This window comes from Sinohyriopsis cumingii, chromosome 8 (assembly GCF_028554795.1).
Source record: "Sinohyriopsis cumingii isolate HCF-2022 chromosome 8, ASM2855479v2, whole genome shotgun sequence".
Taxonomy (NCBI): Eukaryota; Metazoa; Mollusca; class Bivalvia; order Unionida; family Unionidae; genus Sinohyriopsis; species Sinohyriopsis cumingii.
Genome location: NC_142968.1, coordinates 57,525,884 through 57,548,665, shown reverse-complemented (window position 1 = coordinate 57,548,665; position 22,782 = coordinate 57,525,884). Strand labels below are relative to the sequence as shown.

At 36.3% G+C, this 22,782-nt stretch overlaps 2 protein-coding genes across 2 annotated transcripts in view; one reads left to right on the top strand and one right to left on the bottom strand.

Annotated features, from left to right (window-relative positions):
* Positions 1 to 7,240, top strand: part of LOC149793596 (uncharacterized) — a 48,832-nt gene extending 41,592 nt beyond the window's left edge. The window contains exon 3 of the mRNA XM_089967560.1: positions 7,026 to 7,240. Within this exon, the coding sequence (XP_089823686.1) occupies positions 7,026 to 7,144 (119 nt within the window). The 3' untranslated portion in view covers positions 7,145 to 7,240. The remainder of the gene's footprint in view (positions 1 to 7,025) is intronic.
* Positions 1 to 21,955, bottom strand: part of LOC149793595 (uncharacterized) — a 74,361-nt gene extending 52,406 nt beyond the window's left edge. The window contains exon 1 of the mRNA XM_089967556.1: positions 21,770 to 21,955. The gene's annotated coding sequence lies outside the window, so the exon portion shown is untranslated. The remainder of the gene's footprint in view (positions 1 to 21,769) is intronic.
* Positions 21,956 to 22,782: the final 827 nt, after the last annotated feature.

The following is a 22,782-nucleotide window of genomic DNA, read 5'->3' as shown; positions in this document are numbered from 1 at the left end:
ATGTCTACAAAGATCACAGTGTTCACAGAGTAAGATCTCAGTGTTCATCGAGATGTATCAACATACAAAGACAAGTGTTCATCGAGATGTATCAACATACAAAGTAAGACAACAGTGTTCATCGAGATGTATCAACATACAAAGTAAGGCAACAGTGTTCATCGAGATGTATCAACATACAAAGTAAGACAACAGTGTTCATCGAGATGTATCAACATACAAAGTAAGACAACAGTGTTCACCGAGATGTATCAACATAGAAAGTAAGACAACAGTGTTCACCGAGATGTATCAACATACAAAGTAAGACAACAGTGTTCACCGAGATGTATCAACATACAAAGTAAGACAACAGTGTTCATCGAGATGTATCAACATACAAAGTAAGACAACAGTGTTCACCGAGATGTATCAACATACAAAGTAAGACAACAGTGTTCATCGAGATGTATCAACATACAAAGTAAGACAACAGTTTTCATCGAGATGTATCAACATAGAAAGTAAGACAACAGTGTTCACCGAGATGTATTTGCATAAAAAGTAAGACAACAGTGTTCACCGAGATGTATTTGCATACAAAGTAAGATCTCAGTGTTCACCGAGATGTATCAACATACAAAGTAAGACAACGGTGTTCACCGAAATGTATCAACATGCAAAGTAAGACAATAACGTTCACCGAGATGTATTTGCATACAAAGCAAGACAACAGTGTTCACCGGGATGTATCTGCATACAAAGTAAGACAACAGTGTTTACCGAGATGTATCAACATACAAAGTAAGACAACAGTGTTCACCGAGATGTATCTGCATACAAAGTAAGACAACAGTGTTCATCGAGATGTATCAACATACAAAGTAAGACAACAGTGTTCATCGAGATGTATCAACATACAAAGTAAGGCAACAGTGTTCATCGAGATGTATCAACATACAAAGTAAGACAACAGTGTTCATCGAGATGTATCAACATACAAAGTAAGACAACAGTGTTCACCGAGATGTATCTGCATACAAAGTAAAACAACTGTTCACCGAGATGTATCTGCATACAAAGGAAGATCCCAGTAATCGCCGTGAGGTTTCTACATACAAAGTAAGGCAACAGTGTTCATCGAGATGTATCAACATATAAAGTAAGACAACAGTGTTCACCGAGATGTATGAACATACAAAGTAAGACAACAGTGTTCACCGAGATGTATGAACATACAAAGTAAGACAACAGTGTTCACCGAGATGTATCTACATACAAAGCAAGACAACAGTGTTCAGAGGGATGTATCTGTATACAAAGTAAGACAACAGTGTTTATCGAGATGTATCTGCATACAAAGTAAGACAACAGTGTTCATCGAGATGTATCAACATAGAAAGTAAGACAACAGTGTTCATAGAGATGTATCTACATACAAAACAAGACAACAGTGTTCAGAGGGATGTATCTGTATACAAAGTAAGACAACAGTGTTTATCGAGATGTATCTGCATACAAAGTAAGACAACAGTGTTCATCGAGATGTATCAACATACAAAGTAAGACAACAGTGTTCACCAAGATGTATCTGCATACAAAGTAAGACAACAGTGTTCATCGAGATGTATCTGCATACAAAGTAAGACAACAGTGTTCACCGAGATGTATCAACATACAAAGTAAGACAACAGTGTTCACCGAGATGTATCTGCATACAAAGTAAAACAACTGTTCACCGTGATGTATCTGCATACAAAGTAAGACAACAGTGTTCACCGAGATGTATCAACATACAAAGTAAGACAACAGTGTTCACCGAGATGTATCTGCATACAAAGTAAGACAACAGTGTTCATCGAGATGTATCTACAAAAATGGTTACGTTACTCTTTTAGTAAATGTTCCTGTGGAGCTGACCTAAACGAAAAGCTAAATTGGAACCACTTAATATATTTTCTGCAAGAATATCATCTATAACATTTGAGGGGAAAATTACTGACATAATAAAAGTCGTTTGAGAACTTGTTTAGACATTTTATCGGGCTGTGAGTGGGGGTGGGCAGTAATTTAGCCCCAAAATGGGTTAGATAGCCGTCCCATGACAGCCATACGAAATACATTTAATGTAATATCATACATACTAAATCGGTTAAAAAGTAAATACAGGCGTAAACATAAAACAATGTTTTGCATGCCTATGTGGATTGCTCGACAAAGGAAATAGAACTTTACACCACCACTGTGTAATTGAAAATAAGTAATAAAAACAACTGACATAATTTTATTCCATGTGCGAAATTGGAATGGTCGATAAAAACAATTTAAATTCAACCCTCTAATGTGTAATACAAAAGTAAAAAACAAAATCGCCATAGAAATAGAATTTTAGCCACCGCTGTGTTATTCAACAAATACATTTCAAAAACTCAACATATGAAATTTAACTTTCAACGCAAATAATTGGATTCCATATTTGAAGTTGGAATTCTTAACATACAACATTGCAATTTCAAACACCACTGTAAAATCAACAGAAAAATTTAAACCTTAAACACAGGAAATGGAATTTTAACCACCTCCATGTAATTCAACAGCGAAAATTTAAAATTCAAAATGTGAAGGTGGAACTCTCGACGTATAACATTGAAATTTTAACAGCTACTAACTCCTTGGACCCACTTGTGTCCGTTATGGCGCCTCGTTGAACGCACTGGTTAGCATTTATTGCATAAAAGTATTTCAGAAAGAGATGCTTGTATGAAATTACTTTGTTCAAAATACACACTGAGTACGAGGCGCACATCAAATATATGCTCTTTGAAAACTGTTAATTTGATACTTAACGATTTCCACAAATATGTACACTCATTCACAGAATAAACTGGGCCACTTACTTGTTCAATAATCCATGAAACACTTCTAAAGCAGACAAACGCGTGGACAGGTACAGATGCACGGGTCGAAGTAGGGCGACTTCTTTGTATATGAATCCTTCAAACACATTTAAGGCAGACAGACATACAGTACAGACATCTCCATGTACACGGGACAAACTAAGGCCATTAAAGAGCAAACACCGCTGAGGGAGGCAAAAATTGTATGCGGTGTGCAGTTCAAGCAAGTACAAGATCCTTGTGTATCGGTCACCTTAGTGATCTCTGAGGCATACATACATGTAGACAAACGCAGGTGTAAGGGTCAGGAATATATAACCTTGTTCATGTGATTCATTCATGAGAGTAGGGAGACTGGTAGGAAGGCAGTAAAACCGTGCTGTACGATGCTTCCTGGCGTGCCGATGAGATGATTGTGTTTGACATCAGGAATGGCACTTGTTAGTGTCTTACGGCATGTAATGCTTGTAATAAGGGATCCAAGGCGGAAAACATAGACTTCGATCTCCCATTGTAGATTATATGCTGTGCAAACAATATATTTACTTTTTCACACGAATGACGTAGGTATTGGTCTAACAGACAATAATGTTATTACATGTCACTAACTTGACACTCTTCCTGCCTCCCCCCACTCCCACCAAACAAATTTGATTTTGTAGTTTAAAATCTATGGGTTGTAAGACTACTTTCTCTTGATCGGTGAAAGTAATTCCAAAATGTCATGCAAATACAGTGGATTGAATTCTTTAGTATGAACAATATCTTTTTGAAGTTATCGCGCGCACTATTTGGCAACCCGTTGGTTTGACACCTACTGCAAATCGATCGTCAGTAGCTGAGACTGAGATCCCGATATGTGTGTCGGATACGAGGAAGGTTTTCAGACTACCATGGTATAAAATACTTGGTCTTCTTCTATATAATGATGAGTAGTTGTATTCGTTTAGAAATTACAGGTGTATTTGTAATACAACGTATCTATCTATAGAGGTTTATTTGGAATTCGAACAGGTACAAGCAAAGTAGAAATTTGTATATACAATCAAAATATAATTAACTTAATAATTAATATTCTTTCTGCATTGGAGTCCACATAAGCTATTGTTTTAAATGAAAAAGTACTTTCTGCTCTTGCCGATAAATTAGCTCCATTAATATGTACTTGCCGCTCACTGACTGTCAAACACATCGTGCTATCTTGATAGTGTCACTATCAACTTCGCGCTCTCGCCTGAAAAGAGTTAATATTGAGTGCCAGTGTCAATGAAACATCTAAACGTAATGCAGCGTGTATGCAGCTCATAAATGCACCAAATACAGACGCATGGATGTGACTCATTACCAGTACCATCCTGTCGTGGAATATTTACAAAATATTAGTGTTCTACGGAGTGGTATACAGTTGTACTCAGAATCACTGCTTCCTATGGATGAACAAAAATATCCACAATAATTTACGCATTCGACAGTCAAGTGTATCAGTAAAGATGCGTTTCATTAGTCAACGTAACAACTGTAGTCTGGGTTTTAGAACTTTTCCATGAAGTGCAAGTATACGGGACACGTCCACTGCTGCTGATGATGACGAAGTACTTTTTAAATCGCAAATACAATGCTGTTTAGAGGCCCTATCTAAATACCGTCTGCATGCTGGAGAGTAATGCCCTAAGATGAAGTTACATTTATTAATACAAATGGTATTTCAGTTTGATAAGTTGGATAAATTTACCTATCCCAAAACTATGATAATTTAGTTTCTTTGATATTTAATCAAAGCTTGATAGACTTGACATTTTGATTCTACATTTCGATAATAGATTTGACATCTAAGACAGACGGTCAGGGGAATATATCTTGCTATTCATAGTAGTGAATTATGAGAAAACGTTTAATGTCTGGATCGTTAGCAGCATCTTCTCAACATAAGCAATAATAAAATATCTAAGGTCGAGATTTAGGGTAGAACATAGTCTACAATCTACTATTTTTTGCATCAACATCGTTTTTGTATCACTCGGAAAAAGCGCATGGCGCGAATGCGTATCTCTTTGATGAACGCTTCATTTTCTGTTTTGCCCAAATATATTTGAAACGTAGAAATTCTTTAATTTTATTCGATGCTGCCTGTGTTGAGTGACACAGACTATTTTGTAGTTTGTATAAAGTGAAAGCATTGATATACATAGCAGAGTGCACATCCATCCGATCAAGCCCGGCGATTTTAAGCCAGTCTATAGGAAGATGTATGTGAATAACGTATATAGGAATGACTTTTACTTACATCATAATCCTAGTCTTGATCCATTCATAAGGACCCAGTCTGTCGGGAGAGTATTTCATGTAATTCCTAATTGCTATATTAATGACATGCAATAATTGTGCACTTTTAATGGACTTGTTTCTATTTTGTTTTAATTTATTTGCTAACTGCCGCATCTCGTACTTATTTCCTGCACCGCACGAACTTGCCAGAGATGTAATCAATGACTTGTATTCCATGATCCAGTCCAAGATTTTGGAGTTCATAAAAAAAGTGTAGATTATATAAATATCACAGGAAATTGCAACATCACTTTTAGATATTAATGCCAACTTGATTGATGGTATGCTAGTTTTGTATATCTTTCTGCAACAGTCGTTGATTTTAAATTTATTTTTATTTTATTTTTTTTTTTAAAACTCGGACACGCTGATGTTCGACTGTTTTTCAAGTTTGCCCAAGACAGATGACTCAAATCTCAGTCCAAATTGTTGGTATTTAATAAAATTGCCCTCATGGAAGGTTAAACATGACATGAAAATTCCACATGTGTTCGTCATATGCTATGTTAAAAAAGCAAGCAAATGTTTGCCTTACACAATATCTCGGTAAACAATGGTAAGGTCGGTCACATTATAATTCGATCCTGAAGAGAGTAGTAAAGCATTTCTCACCCATGTATTACTACATGAGCTGACACAATAAAACTGACAGTGTTATCTAGATATATCTATACTGTAATGATTCATGGATGTTATTAGACAGTTGCACCAGCCTCAGATCGGAAAGAAGATGGGATCTTCATTGATCCATCACATTTGGTATCCGCTTTATCAGAATTATTGGTCTAAATTGCACTGACCAAATCGCCAGGTGATAAGAGATAGTATTCAGGCGTATCTCTCCGGTTCATGCAATTTGAAGAAAATCAATACTCTAGTTTTCAACAGGATGGAGATACCGGTAGGCTACTGTGACCACGTATTCGGTGTAATCCACACTTAGAGAAGTAGATCGAGATTTGGAGGCATATTGTGATCTAAACGTATCCAGTAATGGCATTAGCAAAGGCGGGGCCCGACTTGGCCCCTGGATTTACACGCGGGGCCCGATATGGCCCCTCGATTTGTACGCGGGGCCCCCTGTGAGCACGGCATTTGGAAGTACACTTTCAACAAGTTTTAGGGGGCCCCGAGTGGCCGAGTGGTCTAAAGCGCTCTCCATTACGGATCACTGCCATCTCACCTCTGTCTGCGTCGGTTCGAGTCTAAGATTCGGTCAATGTGTGTATGTGAGAAAGCTTGCCAGTAGCTTCTCATGGGTCGGTGGTTCTTCCCGGGGTTTTCCCGGGTTCTTCCTCCACCATTAATACCGGCCGCATTGCATAGCCTATCGTGTGCTGAAAAATGGCATTAAACCCCACAACAACAACAGCAACAGCAACAAGTTTTATGATATTGAACTTTAAATTTTCTTCGATCACTTTAAAACAATATCTCTCATTAGATATATTTTTAAAAATAAACAATTTCTAACCCACTGGGCCCCTGTGTGCGCGGGGCCCTATTAGATCAAATATGTGTAGTGAATTTTACAATTACAATATATATATATATATATATATATATATATATATATATATATATATATATATATATATATATATATATATATATATATATATATATATATATATATATATATATATATATATATATATATATATATATATATGGACGGATGGATGGATGTGTGTATGTGTGTGTGCGTGTGTCCTTGTGTGTGTGTGTCTTTTTCATGTCAATGGTTTTTCTATTTGTCTTCAAATAGCGATACTCTAGCTAAAGAAATAAGAAATGACAGTCATTTTTTCTTTTTCTTTGTAGATACGGGGCACATTGGCAAAGATGTACGCGCTATATTTAATGTTACATTTCATCTCATTCCTTACGTTAACGTTAAGATGTGTGCCGTGTTTTCTGGCAGGCATGAAGGAATGGAGTAAAAATAAATAAATAACAAAAACTAGTTACAAATCAGTCTCTGTTTTGTTGTTTTAAACCTGCGTTTTGTGCCAGAAGTAAAACTAGTTGTTCCTGGTTCTTATATGCAGAATAGAATATTTTCTCACACCATGATTATAACATCGTGGCGGTTCCTTTCTTTCAACAGCTGTGATTGTTTTCTTCTCTTAATTCAAGAAATTTGGAAGCGAACTTGTGATCTTATGGAAAAAAAAATTATAAAGATTATTACACGAATGGATAAATGACTTTCAGATTATTAGGTGTTTGAGTATTATGTAACAATATTTGTAAATGTAACAAGCATACTTATTTCATGACGTCATTTAAGGCTAAGGCGCACTATCCTGAGGCGTGTAAAAATATTATTATTTTCCTGCTTCGTTAAACACAATCTGTAGTTTATTTAGTCGCGTGATAAAGAGAATCTTATATATGCTCACATTTCAAATAAAATCTGTGAAACATATCGAATTATTTAAATCTCTGGCTCGCCAAAGCTCGCAAAAGATATACAATAGTCTAATCGACTCGTTTAATAAATTTCACTTGAAACGACCACGAATGTAAGAGACTTCATATTTTTAAATGAATAAACTATAGTTAGAAATATTATCACCTTCGTTGAGCTAATTTAATATATAAAAGGGAAATACGAGCCATAAGTTGCTTTTCTTAAAAGCTGTCAGCAAGAGTCGGAAGTGTATTAAAAATTATTTAAGAAAAAAAGACCGACTCGGGGGAATAGATGAAAGAGAGAGAGAAAGAGAGGGGGGGGGTCAGTGGGTGCATGAACTCCTGTTATGAATGAATCACTAACATCCTTCATTGCTGAAACCAGTTTTTACAAGGGTCTTGATATTGTTTTTACTAGATAAAGTGCCTGTTATCTTGTTAGACTTCATTGCCCTCAATGAGCTCGGAATATTGGTATTAAGGCTCGTATAATGAAATTAGTGAGGCAGCTAGAAGGACGTACGGTGAGCCGCTGCATTTTTCTTTTTTCTATATGTATTTTCAGTTTCCACACCTAGAGAATCAGTGCTACTTTATGTATTGTGTAGTCCTAAATCAAGTATGCAAAAAGACTGAAATCGCATCAATTCAGCATTGTCTCTTTTCTCGGTAACAAATAGTATTAGCTCTAACAAAAATTCTTTTTGCTGAAATCTTACTTTTTATTATCAACCAGTTATAGTCACTGTGACCAGTATAGGCTCTATTTTAGAACGGTTAGTATAGTAAACCCTATAAAAGTTTTCTCGTGGGGATTACCGAAGTAATAATGTGAATTTTTACTTTGATTTAGGCGATGCATCATGTTTGCATATTTCTTGCAAAATCTTAAGAAACGGGCCTTCTGTGAAGATATACTACAATCAAAGTGTTAGATTGACCAGGATCCTCTCAAGCAAGTGGTAATTCCCCCAAAACAAACTTCGCCTCTTTAAGAAATGGAACATTAGTAACAATTAAGAAGAGGACATATACTCGAATCATTGTAATCGTCTTGAAAATGAAACATTATGGTGATACCAGTCAGCTTGGTATGAACAGATGTGTAATATATGTTGGTGATACCAGTCAGCTTGTCATGAACAGATATGTTACATGTGTTGCTTTAGTTATATTGTACGATGTCCAACAGCGCACAATCTTAATTCCAATGAAACGAAAAAGTAGGCTGAAAATGACTAAATTATGTGACATTGCGTTCTTTGTCTGTAAATGCATAAAAATGAAGGTATTATTTTTCAATACATAGATACATGCAAAATTAAAGATTTTTTGACAATAACTATGATATTGTCATTAAAATTACTTGCACATTTGGGGCCCTGGGTCACCAAGTGGTCCAAGGCGATCGCCTTTACAGATCACCGACATCTTGTCTCTGTTCGAGTCTCATACTCGGCCAGCGTGGGTATGTGAGAAAGATTGCCAGTGCTTCCCGTGGATCGGTCTTTCTTCCATTGATTGTTTCCGGGTTCTTTTTCCACCAGATATAGTGGCCACCATGTATAGCCCATCATGTGCTGAAAATGTTGTTAAACCCAAAACAACAAAAACTTGCAGACTTTCACCACCACCGCCACCACCATCTCATACCAATAATGTCAAACCAATTGGGAAAAAATAAAAATATTGGGCTCGACTTTTACAGAAAATATTTCCAGGTATCAATTCTATAAGTTTCATGGTGATAACCAGTATCAGGCTGGTCCGCACAGATTTGAATCTGTAATGGTCCCTTTCTTCCAGAGCTGGCCCGCACAGATTTTGAATCGGTAATGGTTCCTTTCTTGCAGAACTGTAAGTGCTTCGAGCAGAACGACAGACTAATACGTTGACACTCAATCTCCAATGCAATACTAGTAATTAGTTCGTCTAAGCATAGAATATGTATAGGGCTTAACGACACATCAGCACAATTCTGGCTACATAGTGACGTTTGTGTGTGTGTATCTGTGTGTGTGTGTGTGTGTGTGTGATTTGGATTTTTAACGTAGCTTTAACAATTTTTTAGTCACATTGCTACGATGTCTGCAGTGTGACAGTTTAAAGTGATATCTAGCATTGGGGCATCATGCCGCAGACATGTAGCATGATGTCCCACCCAGTCACATTATCCTGACACTAGGCCGACCAGTCCTAACACTAACCTCTTAATGCTGAGCGCCAAGCGAGGCAGCTGTTAGTACTATTTTTGTAAGCCTTCGGTATGACTCAGCCGGGGATCAAACCCACGACATCCCGCATCCGAGGTGGACGCTCTAACCACTAGGCCACCGGAGCGGTCCGGCTACATAGTGACAAGTATAAGGCAGAAACTGATCAGATCTAAAAGAAAACAACCCCTTCTGAGTGAAAAAAAATGTTTAGGATAAAATATAAAAAGTTAGATGAAACAAATCTTGTAAAGTTTCTGAGATAAAGATATTAATTAAAATAAAAAATAGCTCGCAGGATGTAAGTCGACACACTCAACACATTCGTGCAAACGTTTGGCCAAAGGGGTTGAATCATGTTATTCCCCAACAGCTGAATATCAGATTAAGATTCCGACATTGATAAATGTATATGGTTTGGAGGAGTTGGGAAGTCGGCATTATTATCAGCTTATGCCACGGAGACAGACTGTGGAGTCTGAATTATACTCAGGCAGCGATGATCATTGACCTTAATGAACGCCTTAATTTTCCTCGCAAAAGAAGGTTGACTCTTGAAATCAGCAGGTACTATGCTTTTCAGAATTGTAATGTCTTTAAATGTCTGAGTGGACCAGTGGGACATGGAACGATAACAGTTAGCCTCATCGATGTTAATCTCATCACGTACTGAGAAATTTGGATTAGAGGGAAAACGTAATGTATTAAATATGTGAAAATGGTGGTGCAGCATCGTTGAAAACATTTTCAACTTGAAAGGGCATACCGCGACTAAATATTAGTACCCAGTGTTAAATGTTATACCACCGCAAAATGCCCACCGATCAAAATCTACTCCGAATGTTCAAACAAAAACGTTCGGGGATAACCACCATTGTGTATCTGTCTGAGCTAACATTCAGAACTACACGGGGCCCCGAGTGGCCGAGTGGTTTAAAGCGCTCTCCGTTACGGATCACTGCCATCTCACCTCTGTCTGCGTAGGTTCGAGTCTCGGATTCGGCCAATGTGGGTATGTGAGAAAGCTTGCCGGTAGCTTCTCGAGGGTCGGTGGTTCTTTCCGGGGATTTCCTGGGTTCTTCCTCCACCATTAATACTGGCCGCCATGTATAGCCTATCTTGTGCTGAAAAATGGCGTTAAAACATACAACAACAACAACATCAGAACTACACATATTACATGTCCTGAAAGCAACAACAAAAACAACAGTTATCGTCATCATCATCGTCGTCGTCGTCATTGTAACAAAAACAGTTTATACAGATCTAATGTGAGTGCCAATATAGAAAATAGAGAGCAATTTAAACAATATTAAATGAAAAGAATAATATTACCATTTTAACAAACTGAGTATATACAGTAACTCACAGTGAGTATATAAAGTAATCAAATTGAGTATATACAGTAAAGCACAGTGAGTATATACAGTAACTCACAGTGAGTATATACAGTAATCAAATTGAGTATATACAGTAAATCAAACTGAGTATATACAGTAAATCACATTGAGTATATACAGTAAATCACATTGAGTATATACAGTAAATCACATGGAGTATATACAGCAAATCACAGTATATACAGTAAATCAAACTGAGTGTATACAGTAAATCAAATTGAGTATATACAGTAAATCACATTGACTATATACAGTAAATCACATTGAGTATATACAGTAAATCACAGTATATACAGTAAATCAGACTGAGTGTATGCAGTAAATCAAATTGAGTATATGCAGTAAATCACATTGAGTATATACAGTAAATCACATTGAGTATATACAGCAAATCACAGTATATAGAGTAAATCAGACTGAGTGTATACAGTAAATCAAACTGAGTGTATGCAGTAACTCAAAGTGAGTATATACAGTAAATCAAATTGTGTATATACAGTAAATCAGTGAGTATATACAATAAATCACAGTGAGTGACTTGAGATTTTGAAACTTTCAATTACGCCATTTATTTCGAACGATGATTGTGTAATTGTTAAAATAAAAAAGTAATGACCCATTCAGTGACGTACTAAAGGGGGTTCGAGGGGGGCAGTCCGCCTCCGGTGAAACACAGAAGAGATGGAGGGGGTGGGTGCCATTTGGATAGTTAAAATACCAGTACAAGTTTTCAAACCAAGTGAAAAATTCGCCAAAGTACAAGTTATTGCAATTTGCTTACGACAGCACCGTACTGTTTAAAAATCTACTTGCAACCATAATATATTTTTCTCTGTGTTTACATGTTAAAATTATTTGTGGGGGTGACAAAGGAAGGATTCGCTCCCGAGTGTCAAATATTTTAGGTACGCCCCATGACCCATTTATGGTATTAACAGCTTTGTGCACGTGTTGCATCTCTTTTTATCTTGCAAAATATCCATATATAAAGGCTATATCTGTCCTGGCTATAATTTTTAGATCTGTCCTGGCTATAATGCATATATATCTGTCCTGGCTATAATGTGTAGACCTGTCTTGGCTATAAGTTCTAGATCTGTCCTGGCTATAATGTCTTGATCTATCCTTGCTATAATGTCTAGACCTGTCCTGGCTATAATGTCTAGATCTCTCCTTGCTATAATGTCTAGATCCATCCTTGCTATAATGTCTAGATCTGTCATGGCTATAATGTCTAGATCTGTCCTGGCTATAATGTCACAATCCTTCCTGGCTATAATGTCTAGATCTGTCATGGCTATACTATCTAGATCTGTCCTGGAAATAATGGTTAGATCCGTCCTTGCTTTACTGTTTAGATCCTTCCTGGCTATACTGTCTGGATCCGTCCTGGCTATAATGTCTAGATCCGTTCTGACTATAATGTCAAATCTGTCATGGATATGATGTATATATATGTCTTGGCTATAATGTCTAGATCTGTCCTTGCTATAATGTCTAGATCTGTCCTGGTTATAATGTCTAGATCACTCCTGGCTATAATGTCTAGATCCATCCTTGCTATAATGTCTAGATCTGTCATGGATATAATGTCTAGATTGTCCTGGCTATAATGTCTAGATCCGCCCTGGCTATAATGTCTAGATCCGTTCTGGCAATAATGTCATACCTGTCCTGGCTATAATGCCCATATCTGTTCTGGCTATAATGTTTATATATGTCCTGGTTATAATGTCTAGATCATTCCTGGCTATAATGACTAGATCTGTCCTGGCTAGAATGTATAAATCTGTCCTGGCTACAATGTCTAGATCTGTTCTGGCTATAATGCCTAGATCTGTCCTGAGTATAATGCCTAGATCTGTCATATGACGTCTAGATCTGTACTGACTATAATGCCTAGATATGTCTTGATTATAATGCCTAGATCTGTCTTGATTATAATGCCTAGATCTGTCCTGACTATAATGTCTAGATATGTACTGACTATAATGCCTAGATATGTCCTGATTATAATGCCTAGATCCGTCCTAGCTATAATGTCTGGATCTGCTTTGGCTAGAATATCTAAATCCGTCCTGGCTATAATGTCTAGATCTGTTCTGGATATAATGTCTAGATCTGTCCTGAATATAATGCCTAGATCTGTCCTGACTGAAATGTCTAGATCTGTACTTACTATAATGTCTAGATATGTCCTGAGTATAATGCCTAGATCTATCCTGACTATAATGTCTAGATCTGTCAGTACCCTGGCTATAATGTCTATATCTGTCCTGGCAAAAATATCTATATATGTCTTGATTATAATGTCTAGATCTGTCCTGGCTATAACATGCAGATCTGTCCTGGCTATAATATCTAGATCCGTCCTGGCTATAATGTCTCGATCCGTCCTGAATTAATATCTAGATCTGTTTTGGCTATAATGTCAAATCTGTCCTGGCTATAATGCCTAGATATGTCCTGGCTATAATGTTTAGATCTGTCCTGGCTATAATATCTAGATCCGTCCTGGCTATAATGCCTAGATAATTCCTGACTATAATACCTAGCTCTGTCCTGAGTATAATACCTAGATCTGTCCTGACTATAATGCCTAGATCTGTCCTGACTATAACGCCTAGATCTGTCCTGACTATAATGTCTAGATCTGCCAGTGTCTTGGCTATAATATCTAGATTCGTCCTGGCTATAGTTCCTAGATCTGTCCTGACTATAATGCCTAGATCTGTCCTGACTATAAGGTCCTGATCTTTCAGTGCCTTGGCTATAATGTCTAGATCTGTCCTGACTATAGTGCCTGGATCTGTCGTTACTATAATGTCTAGATCCGTCCTGACTAGATCTGAAACATATAATAAAGATTATCCCATTTATGCTTATCTTTGTTTTAGAAGGATGGTGGGTATATTCTGTATTTAACATCGGTGAACGAGTATAATAACGGTATTGACCTGGCTTTTCCAATTTTCAATAGATGTCGTCTACTTCTGGAATCAGCTGGTGTAGATATAAGACAAAATAATGTCCCTGAGGAACGTGATAAAAACAATGCGTGTTTAAAGACTGATGATAAAGCGACACATTTGAATCAAATTGCAGTGTTTGTTTTGAATTTATAGCATTGTTCAATAATGTTTTTGCATTATCAACATTAACAGCATAGATTCGAGACTTTTGTCCGTCCTTATCGACTTCAATTCTAAAGTACAATAAACCTCGTCAACAATACTTAATAGACTGTTAAGTTAATGGACAGATACGAACTGTTTGGGATAAATTAAACAGACGTACGTCGCTGTATTGTTATTTGACTTAAATATTAGTATATGTGTAATTTTAAAGACAGTTTTACTCTAATGTTTTTAATGTAGATACATACGATAAAGACATTTATTTTATCCTTTGATAAAATACTTTCAAATCGCAAAACGAATTTTTCTAGTTCTATCATGTTTTATGTATAAAAAACCGACATTTTGTCCAGCTTTTTTTTGTATCGGCAGCTCCTGTACAGATTGCTATCTTGGATCTATAATGTGTTCAGAACGGTACCGTTTACATTGGATGATGCCACGACTTCTGAACTATGAATGTGTATACAGATAAGACTTCGCCAGACCTTGTTAAAATCTTATCCTATCATTTTGTTTGTCAAATATTTTGGCAGTAACACATTTATTACATTCATCAAGCGTCTGTTTTAGCATCTTGAGCGCTGTGTAGATACTTATACTGTCTATTGGTTTTAAAATATATCACTTAGTATGTAGTAATACACGTACCCCCACGTGCCAGACGCCAGAAAGTACAGTATCTGACCAATAGAATGTTCCCACATATATTCATCTTTTGTATAATATGTACATAGCAGCTGTAGATTCTAACTACACAAGAATCGCGATTATTATATATTTTCGAATCTATTAAAAAAATAATTATTTAAAAAAAATAACATTACTAATATTTAATCTATTTCTGTATATATATTAGGAAACAAATTTGAATTATAAAATATGAAGAAAGGAAATACAGGATCTCTATTGGCTACCATTTATTCATTACTCATTGTAATTAAAACTGATGGTAAGTTGAGCCATCATTTTAGGACTTGGTTTATCTAGCTTCTTCTGATCTGCAGGCTCACTATGTAAAATAAAGCTTATATTTCTTATATATATATATATATATATATATATATATATATATATATATATATATATATATATATATATATATATATATATATATATATATATATATATGTATATGTGTGTGTATATATATATATATATATATATATATATATATATATATATATATATATATATATATATATATATATATATATATATATATATACACACACACATACATACTAAAGTGTGTCTGCAGAGGAACTTACGAAGGTTGTCTTAACCTTTCAATCTGTGCGTGCACAAAAATGCATGAAATACTCTGCAACTTTCTATTCGCCTTCTAAAATAGAAACTTCATTTCCTGTGTTCTGATGAAACGATTTACAGATATTTAGATCGTTAGATCTTTCATGGACTTGAGATTTGCAGCTTTGAAACGGATCTTTTGTGGGGTGTGTGAGGCGAGGCAAATAATAACTTAGAAACTAATGACCGCCTGGCGTCGCCGTTATAAACATGGTTAATGATGGACGATTATTAAGAAGAATATGCCGTTTTATGAAACAGTAAAACATATTTACTGACACCAAAGTAAATATGGTGGGTTTACTTGTTTATACAATTTTATTGTCACCTCATCAAAGATCTGTTATGGTTAAATTACACAATTTTATCTATACCTTTAATCCGAATGTCATTTGAAACGTTTAAGAAGCCGTTTTAACTGCATGATGCCAGGATTTGCATGTTGTGATATTTTGTAAACACAATGATATCATGACAAGCACATTTGATTAATTACCACAAATAACTTGCTTTGAAGAAAATGTAAAACAGGAATAATTTAAGAACTGAACAGTCACACTGTGGCTGATGGGTTCGACATGAACGGAAACTTTTTTTTTTACGCCTGTAAACCTTCTTTTAGCTATTCGCACTTCTCGAGGAATTTTTGGTTAAATAAAATTTTCTCATGAAAAAATCAAAATAAAAGGTTTTACATGATTTTAAAGGGACGCCATAAAGGGCAGCCAACATTTACTTTGGTACTGTGTAAATTAAACAAAGTGACAATTAAATTGGTTGAAACGTTGCGTTGCTGTATGGTCCAACATGAGAAAGTTTTGTTCTGGAGTTGCCAAGTTGGCATAAGAACATATGGTTGCATAGGTTAATAAAACCTTAAATCCCACATAATCCTCCCCAACTGGATCCCACAGTTAATTCAGAAATAAACTAACACAACTAGTTTAGGATGGTTCGAACAGCAGTCACCGGAAGACGATGAACTATTATCAGACGACCTACGAATCGAACACTCCCAGAGTCTGGAAACCTTTGCGTCAATGGAAGGGAAGCGTGGGAGAAAGAGGAAAGAGCTTATCGAATGCGGCCGATAACCCTAAATAAGCTTAGTGAACGGTTTATTTATATATTTGGTATGTGATGCTTCAAGAAAATCGATAAGGGCAAACTAAGCTAATAACTGATTGAGTTAACATTTCCATAGGCTGAAAGAGTTAAAGAATTTAAATGTATGTACAATGGCAATAGAGGGTAAAATCATGGAAATAAAAGAAGTATTGGCAATATATTTTTTAATTCGCTGCATGACCCATATCAAAAATATTGCTGAAAAGGCATCATTTTTGTTTGTTCGGTTTCTTTGGCGAGGGGGTGGGAGGCTAGAAATTTTTAACTAGTATCTCAACTCTCCCTTATGTTCGATGGCGTGCATTTTTTCTTTTCTTTCGAAACTTAACCGATATATCTTATTTATATTATAATGCATGTAGGAAACATATTTAAAGATTCGATTTAAACTTCTGTAGTTTCTTCGAACTTTTAACAATAAACTCATTTGCTGCGATGAAAAGATAATGCAAACACACGTGATGTCAAATGTGAAAGATTTTAGAGTTTTTAAAGCATATCTATAGCCACGTAATTTGATTAAACGAATGAATTTGCCTTTCACTAATAAGAAATCTGGAATACACGTTAGCACATATGATGGAATACATAAATAAAGGAAATATTCGTAAACCCGACGCACTTAGGGCCCACCCATTCTAATCGACTTCTTTGTTCTTTCTAGCTTTTCGACGTCTCAGTCAACATAATGGTTTAAGCAATTATTTCGAGTAATGCTGAGTGTTAGTATTAGAGTAAATGGAACACGACAGAGACATTACATGAAAATATTTTAGACAGGAGACATTTAGTTTGTGGAAGGGAACATAGATTTACCCCACGTAGGATGCATTCCCCTGAGTGCTTCGCTAAAATCCATTCTATAGAGCTAGGTTTGAAAAATTGCTGATTTGACACAAAATAGAGGTGAACTTGAAACAGTTACAAAATCTAATTGTTTCTTACCTGTACAATGACAATAGTATTGCCACTAACTATAGCATTAATAACATATTTTAGACTATATTCGTTTCTGTTCAAAGTATAGGACAGACACTGTTACACGGGGGTGGGGGTGGTGAATGTCCCTCCGTATTTGGTTTTCGTTATCTAGCTGTTGACTGCCCTCGATGTTATTGCCCGGTTCGAGTAAATATAAATATAAGTGGTGAAACTTATAGGTGGAATAAATAGAGATCTGAGCAGGTATATAGAACAAACCAACACGAGCCCCCGTACATGTAAACAAATAATTTAATCAATTACATACAAACACTGTGAAAATTCATTATATCAGGAATGTACTCTGCCTTTAGAAATTTAACTTTCACCGAAATACAAAGAAAACGCAAATAGATTTAAATAAAATAGCCGATCTGTTTACTGATAGATTTAGTTCATCATAGGATCGAGTGAACAGTCGAAGTCAACGTCTTGTACGATTTCATAACCTGCTCGTCCTCAGTCTGTTTTTGCTCCCTCTGTCGCTGTTCAGACCCTTGGATCTCAGGATGATACTTTCTACCATCCGTCTCAGGACACTCTCAGAATAAGTCTTCAGAAATTAATACGTCGCAGGATTGCGTCACAGGAGTATACGTCTCACTGCACTCTTCTCTATGCTTCTCCGTATAGGTCTCAGAATAACATCCCTCATTCGTCCCATACGTCTCTGGAGCTATTTTCTCCCTTTGCTTTCAACGTTCCTCCCTCTAATCGGTAAATTAGTTCGTCGGTTCCTTTTGACAATCGTCCCCTTATTGGACAACAGTTGTTTTTACGGAAATTTCTTGTAAATTCCCGGAGTCGTACTTTTTTGGGTTTCCACTTGTAGGAAAAGCTTAGACTGATTAAAATTCGATGCGGGCGATATTAAAACCTATGAAATTTTGTGTTGGAACACGCCCTCTCATTTAACGTACCAATCAGAATCAAATATCTCTGCCGCCTTTTTCCAGAGGCGCCAAAGTCAGGGTCAGCTTGACCTGGTAGTTTGAGTAACAGAGTTTCTGCGTTCTCTAAATTGTGACAACTTTACCATGAAAATGAAGTTTTCCTTGTCCTAAATTGTCCGCCTGGCTGCTGTATAAACAAATGTTTAATTAGGAACGAAATTCTCCCTCTAAAGGACATTACCGTACACGGTAGTATGGCGATATGATACGCTCTGTCTTCATAAATCTAATTAATGGTTGTCTGGTCTCAGCTAATGTATTCTTGTTAGATCGACATAAAATTTGCCACTTCACAGACACATTGAAATATATCCAAAAATGAGTCAGCAAGATGATTTCTAAGGAAGCTAGCAATTGTAAAATTGCCAACACAACATAGACGTATTGCAGAAGACATAAAGTTGAAAGGGACGTTGATATATTAGGTGAAGTATGAATTGTCGTTGTTTTGCATGTGATAATGGTTGTAAAATGTGGCAAACAGTCACTCATATTCCATCTTTCGTTGCTCATTTCGCGTTTGCTTCTTCTTCTGCCATATTTCATCAAACAGTTTATCCAGATTTAACATGACATGTTATTAGGGAACTGAAATGTAGCAAAATATGGACCCTCCTCATTTATCATTCGACCTAAACGCTAATATGACACTCTACGAAATATCGACCCTCCTCCTTTATATATGGACCTAAATGCTAAGAAAACAATTTACGAAATACGAATGCTCCTACTTGATTTATGACCGAATGACCAAGATGACAAGCTACGAAATACGTTGTTTGTCGTTTAGAAATGTTTCACACTACAAATGAAACTGTATGCATCACAAATACAATCCGACAAAAATGTTTTGTGACAAAACTTGAACTTCAAGCCAAAAACATAGAACCTTTTTTATGATTTCTTTGCCATATTACATGGATTTTGTTTCATAATTACGAATTTGTCTGATAGATGCGAATAATGAAAGTTTTGTCAGCATATTAATTTTTGTGGTTGCTGGAGTATCAAATACATTTGAGGTCCCTGACCTTTTACACCTGAAACTGAAACACCTTCCCTCCTGCGGAGAAATAAATAACAGCCCTTGTAAGGGCTAATATCCAAATTGCCTCTTATTTAAGGGAAACATTTTGGCTTTATTTCCCAATTCGATCAAACCAGAATAAAACTGACTTGATCTTTTCGGTCGCCTGCATCAAAATTTAAACCATATTACCTAACAGTGACTATACTCTTTTTTTGTCGCTTAGACAATTATTTAAATGAATTGTTAGGGCAATTTACTGTGTACACTATGTACTAGTATTATTGGAATAGTTAGAAGATAGGAAAATTACATGACTTATTTGGATTTGACTCAATTACACAGGTGGCTTACACATTATTGGTTATGTTAGGGTCCATAAAATTATTGGACTAAAAATTTGATTAAGTACGGGCTGGTGTTCAGTTACTCGCCTGCGGATAGCCTTCTTGCCGGATCGTTTTCCTCCCTTCCACTTCAGGACATTGGTACATATCAGCTGAGATGTGGAACGATTTCCACCCGCTAAAAGATAGGTGCTCCGATGTGACGTCATAGTCGCCGACCAATCGCGACTGATGTTGCATACTGCTTTGGTTGACACCCCACCGATTGGTTTCATTGTTGAACAGGCGGTGATAGGAATAATTTCCACCGGCCAGAATAAGGTGTCCCAGTGTGACTTCATAGTCGCCGGCCAATCGCGACTGACGTTGCATTGGTTGACACCCAGCTGATTGGTAAATATAATTCTTTAATGTACATAAGTGCGTGGGTCCAGTCCCACTCACGTAAGCCCTACATTCAGACCGTTAGGGTCCAATTGGACTCACGGCTGAGGCAAATTAACAGTGCACTGTGTGCACATACACGCCTGGGGGATGAGGTACTTATTCCTTCCCCCAGAATTGATTATCAGGCTGCAGTGCAGTCATAAACCCGTGGTACATGTACAATAGTACGAAAACCACGCAAATCCAATTAGCTAACTAATTAACCTGAAATATTGTTGTCCAGTCTTACCTTTACAGCGTAAAGTCCATTAACCCCACCCCACCCAATAATGTATGCGGATGTACTTTTATTAGTAAATATTTACAATTTCGTTCTTTCTTCAAATAAAAAAGCGATTTTAAGTTTGACATCAAAAACAGATGTTTGATATTTTATTTGTGGAAAAGCTACGCTGAATTGGTCTAGCTGCCAATATGCCACCAGAATAATGTCAAATTCCAATCAATCTGAGAGACTGGCCTTTTCCTTGTTCAATTATCTTCAAATCAGTAGCAAGGTATGGCCTCCGCCTGATTTAAACACTTTTACAAAATATAAAAAAATGTAATATTTTTTAACTTCGAGGGTAGCTTTTGGTTTCACTTAATCTTTTATGCACATTCAATTTTTAGAAGCGACGAAAAACTTTAAAATGACAGATAACAGAGAACTATTTCAGAGACCAGTCAAAACAATCTTTCATCTTGTCCAATTAAAAGAAGCACGATCTCAGCATTATAGGTGAAATTTTACTTCAGAAAATTCACTAATAATTGTCACTTTGCATCCCATGATAAATTAGTTCGAAGTCACGGAATCGGTATTTACATCAGCACGTACTCGATAAAATACTCGGTGTAAATTGCCATTTAGCCCTGTTCTGAAAAGATTTGACATTTTACCTGTGCTTAAGAATAGAACCCAAAATCAAATACGATACTCTCAGTAAAGTTAGATCACTGAAATTAAGTGGTTGAACAGAACAAGTCAGGGTTTCATATCTCTTTGAATCTAGCTTAATTCCGATTTAAATTGAAGGCTCTTAAAACTTTAGAACTGTTAGCCCGAGCCTGCGTTGCCAGCTCAAAAGTGTCGAGAGAACGGTACTCGTCATATTTCTGTAATTTCGTTACCAAGTAAACTTGAATACCTGTGAAAGTTGGTTTCTTTTTCCCCACATATTTACATATATTCTGCAAAAAGCGCAAGCAAAAATAATTACCTACCTTAGTGTATTGTCAGTCAATCTTTCATTTGAGGCTGTCGAAAGAAATATACATTGTGATTAAAGACCGAGTTGAACGGCGTTCCTCTGGCAACCGAAAACAAACAGAATGGTACCTAACTCATTCTTGCTTCTTGTTGAAACCCGATCTGGAGTATGAAGTGTTATCACGAACTCGTCTATTTCATTCAAGACGTTGCCAAGACTGATAGAAAGGAGGGAGCAATGCTTTATAGCATACCTTCCGAACTACTTTTTGACATAGGCACGTTCTCTCAGATAAAAGAACTTCCCCCACTTTTCTCCCCAGGGTCTGATTTTATGAGATTAGAGTAATGGACCGCTTCAAATCTTTGGAAGTCCTTTACTGAGAAAGGAAATAATAATTAAGGAATTGTGAAATTATCTGGGAATTTTTCCGTTTGCTTTTTTTCTCTCGCGGAATAACCTTACAATTTTGCTACGTTAATCTTACTTCCAGATGCACATTAAAATATATAATTTCTCTCCAGGCCTGTAAATCGATACATCATGAACTACCGATTATAGATTTGTGTCATGAACAATGTCAGTTCATCCCGGATATGTGAGTAAAAGTAGGTATAGAGTTGTAAATCGGTGTGAAGGACTCATGGTACTAATTCAGTTCCCAGAGTAAATCTATGCAAACATCATGATATTAAAAATTCAATAACTTAACATTTTTGAGCGCTCATGATCAAACCTTTATTTATCAGTATAGATGAAACCTGGATGTCAGCTTCTGTGTAGACGAATGGATATGAGCCCCGGCATTTTCTGGACCTTCATGTGTTTGAAACATGTGCTTTCAATTCCGCACCAAATTGTCAGTTGCTAATTTTAGCAAGGAGTGTTCCAAACTCAAGACTGTTAAAGGACTGAAATTCCATCAGTAAAACAATGTCTCTATTTTTTCTCTCACTTACAACTAGGATAAGCTTTCAAAAGATTCTTTTTCATAAAACATAACTTACATTTTTAACCAATCCTGGT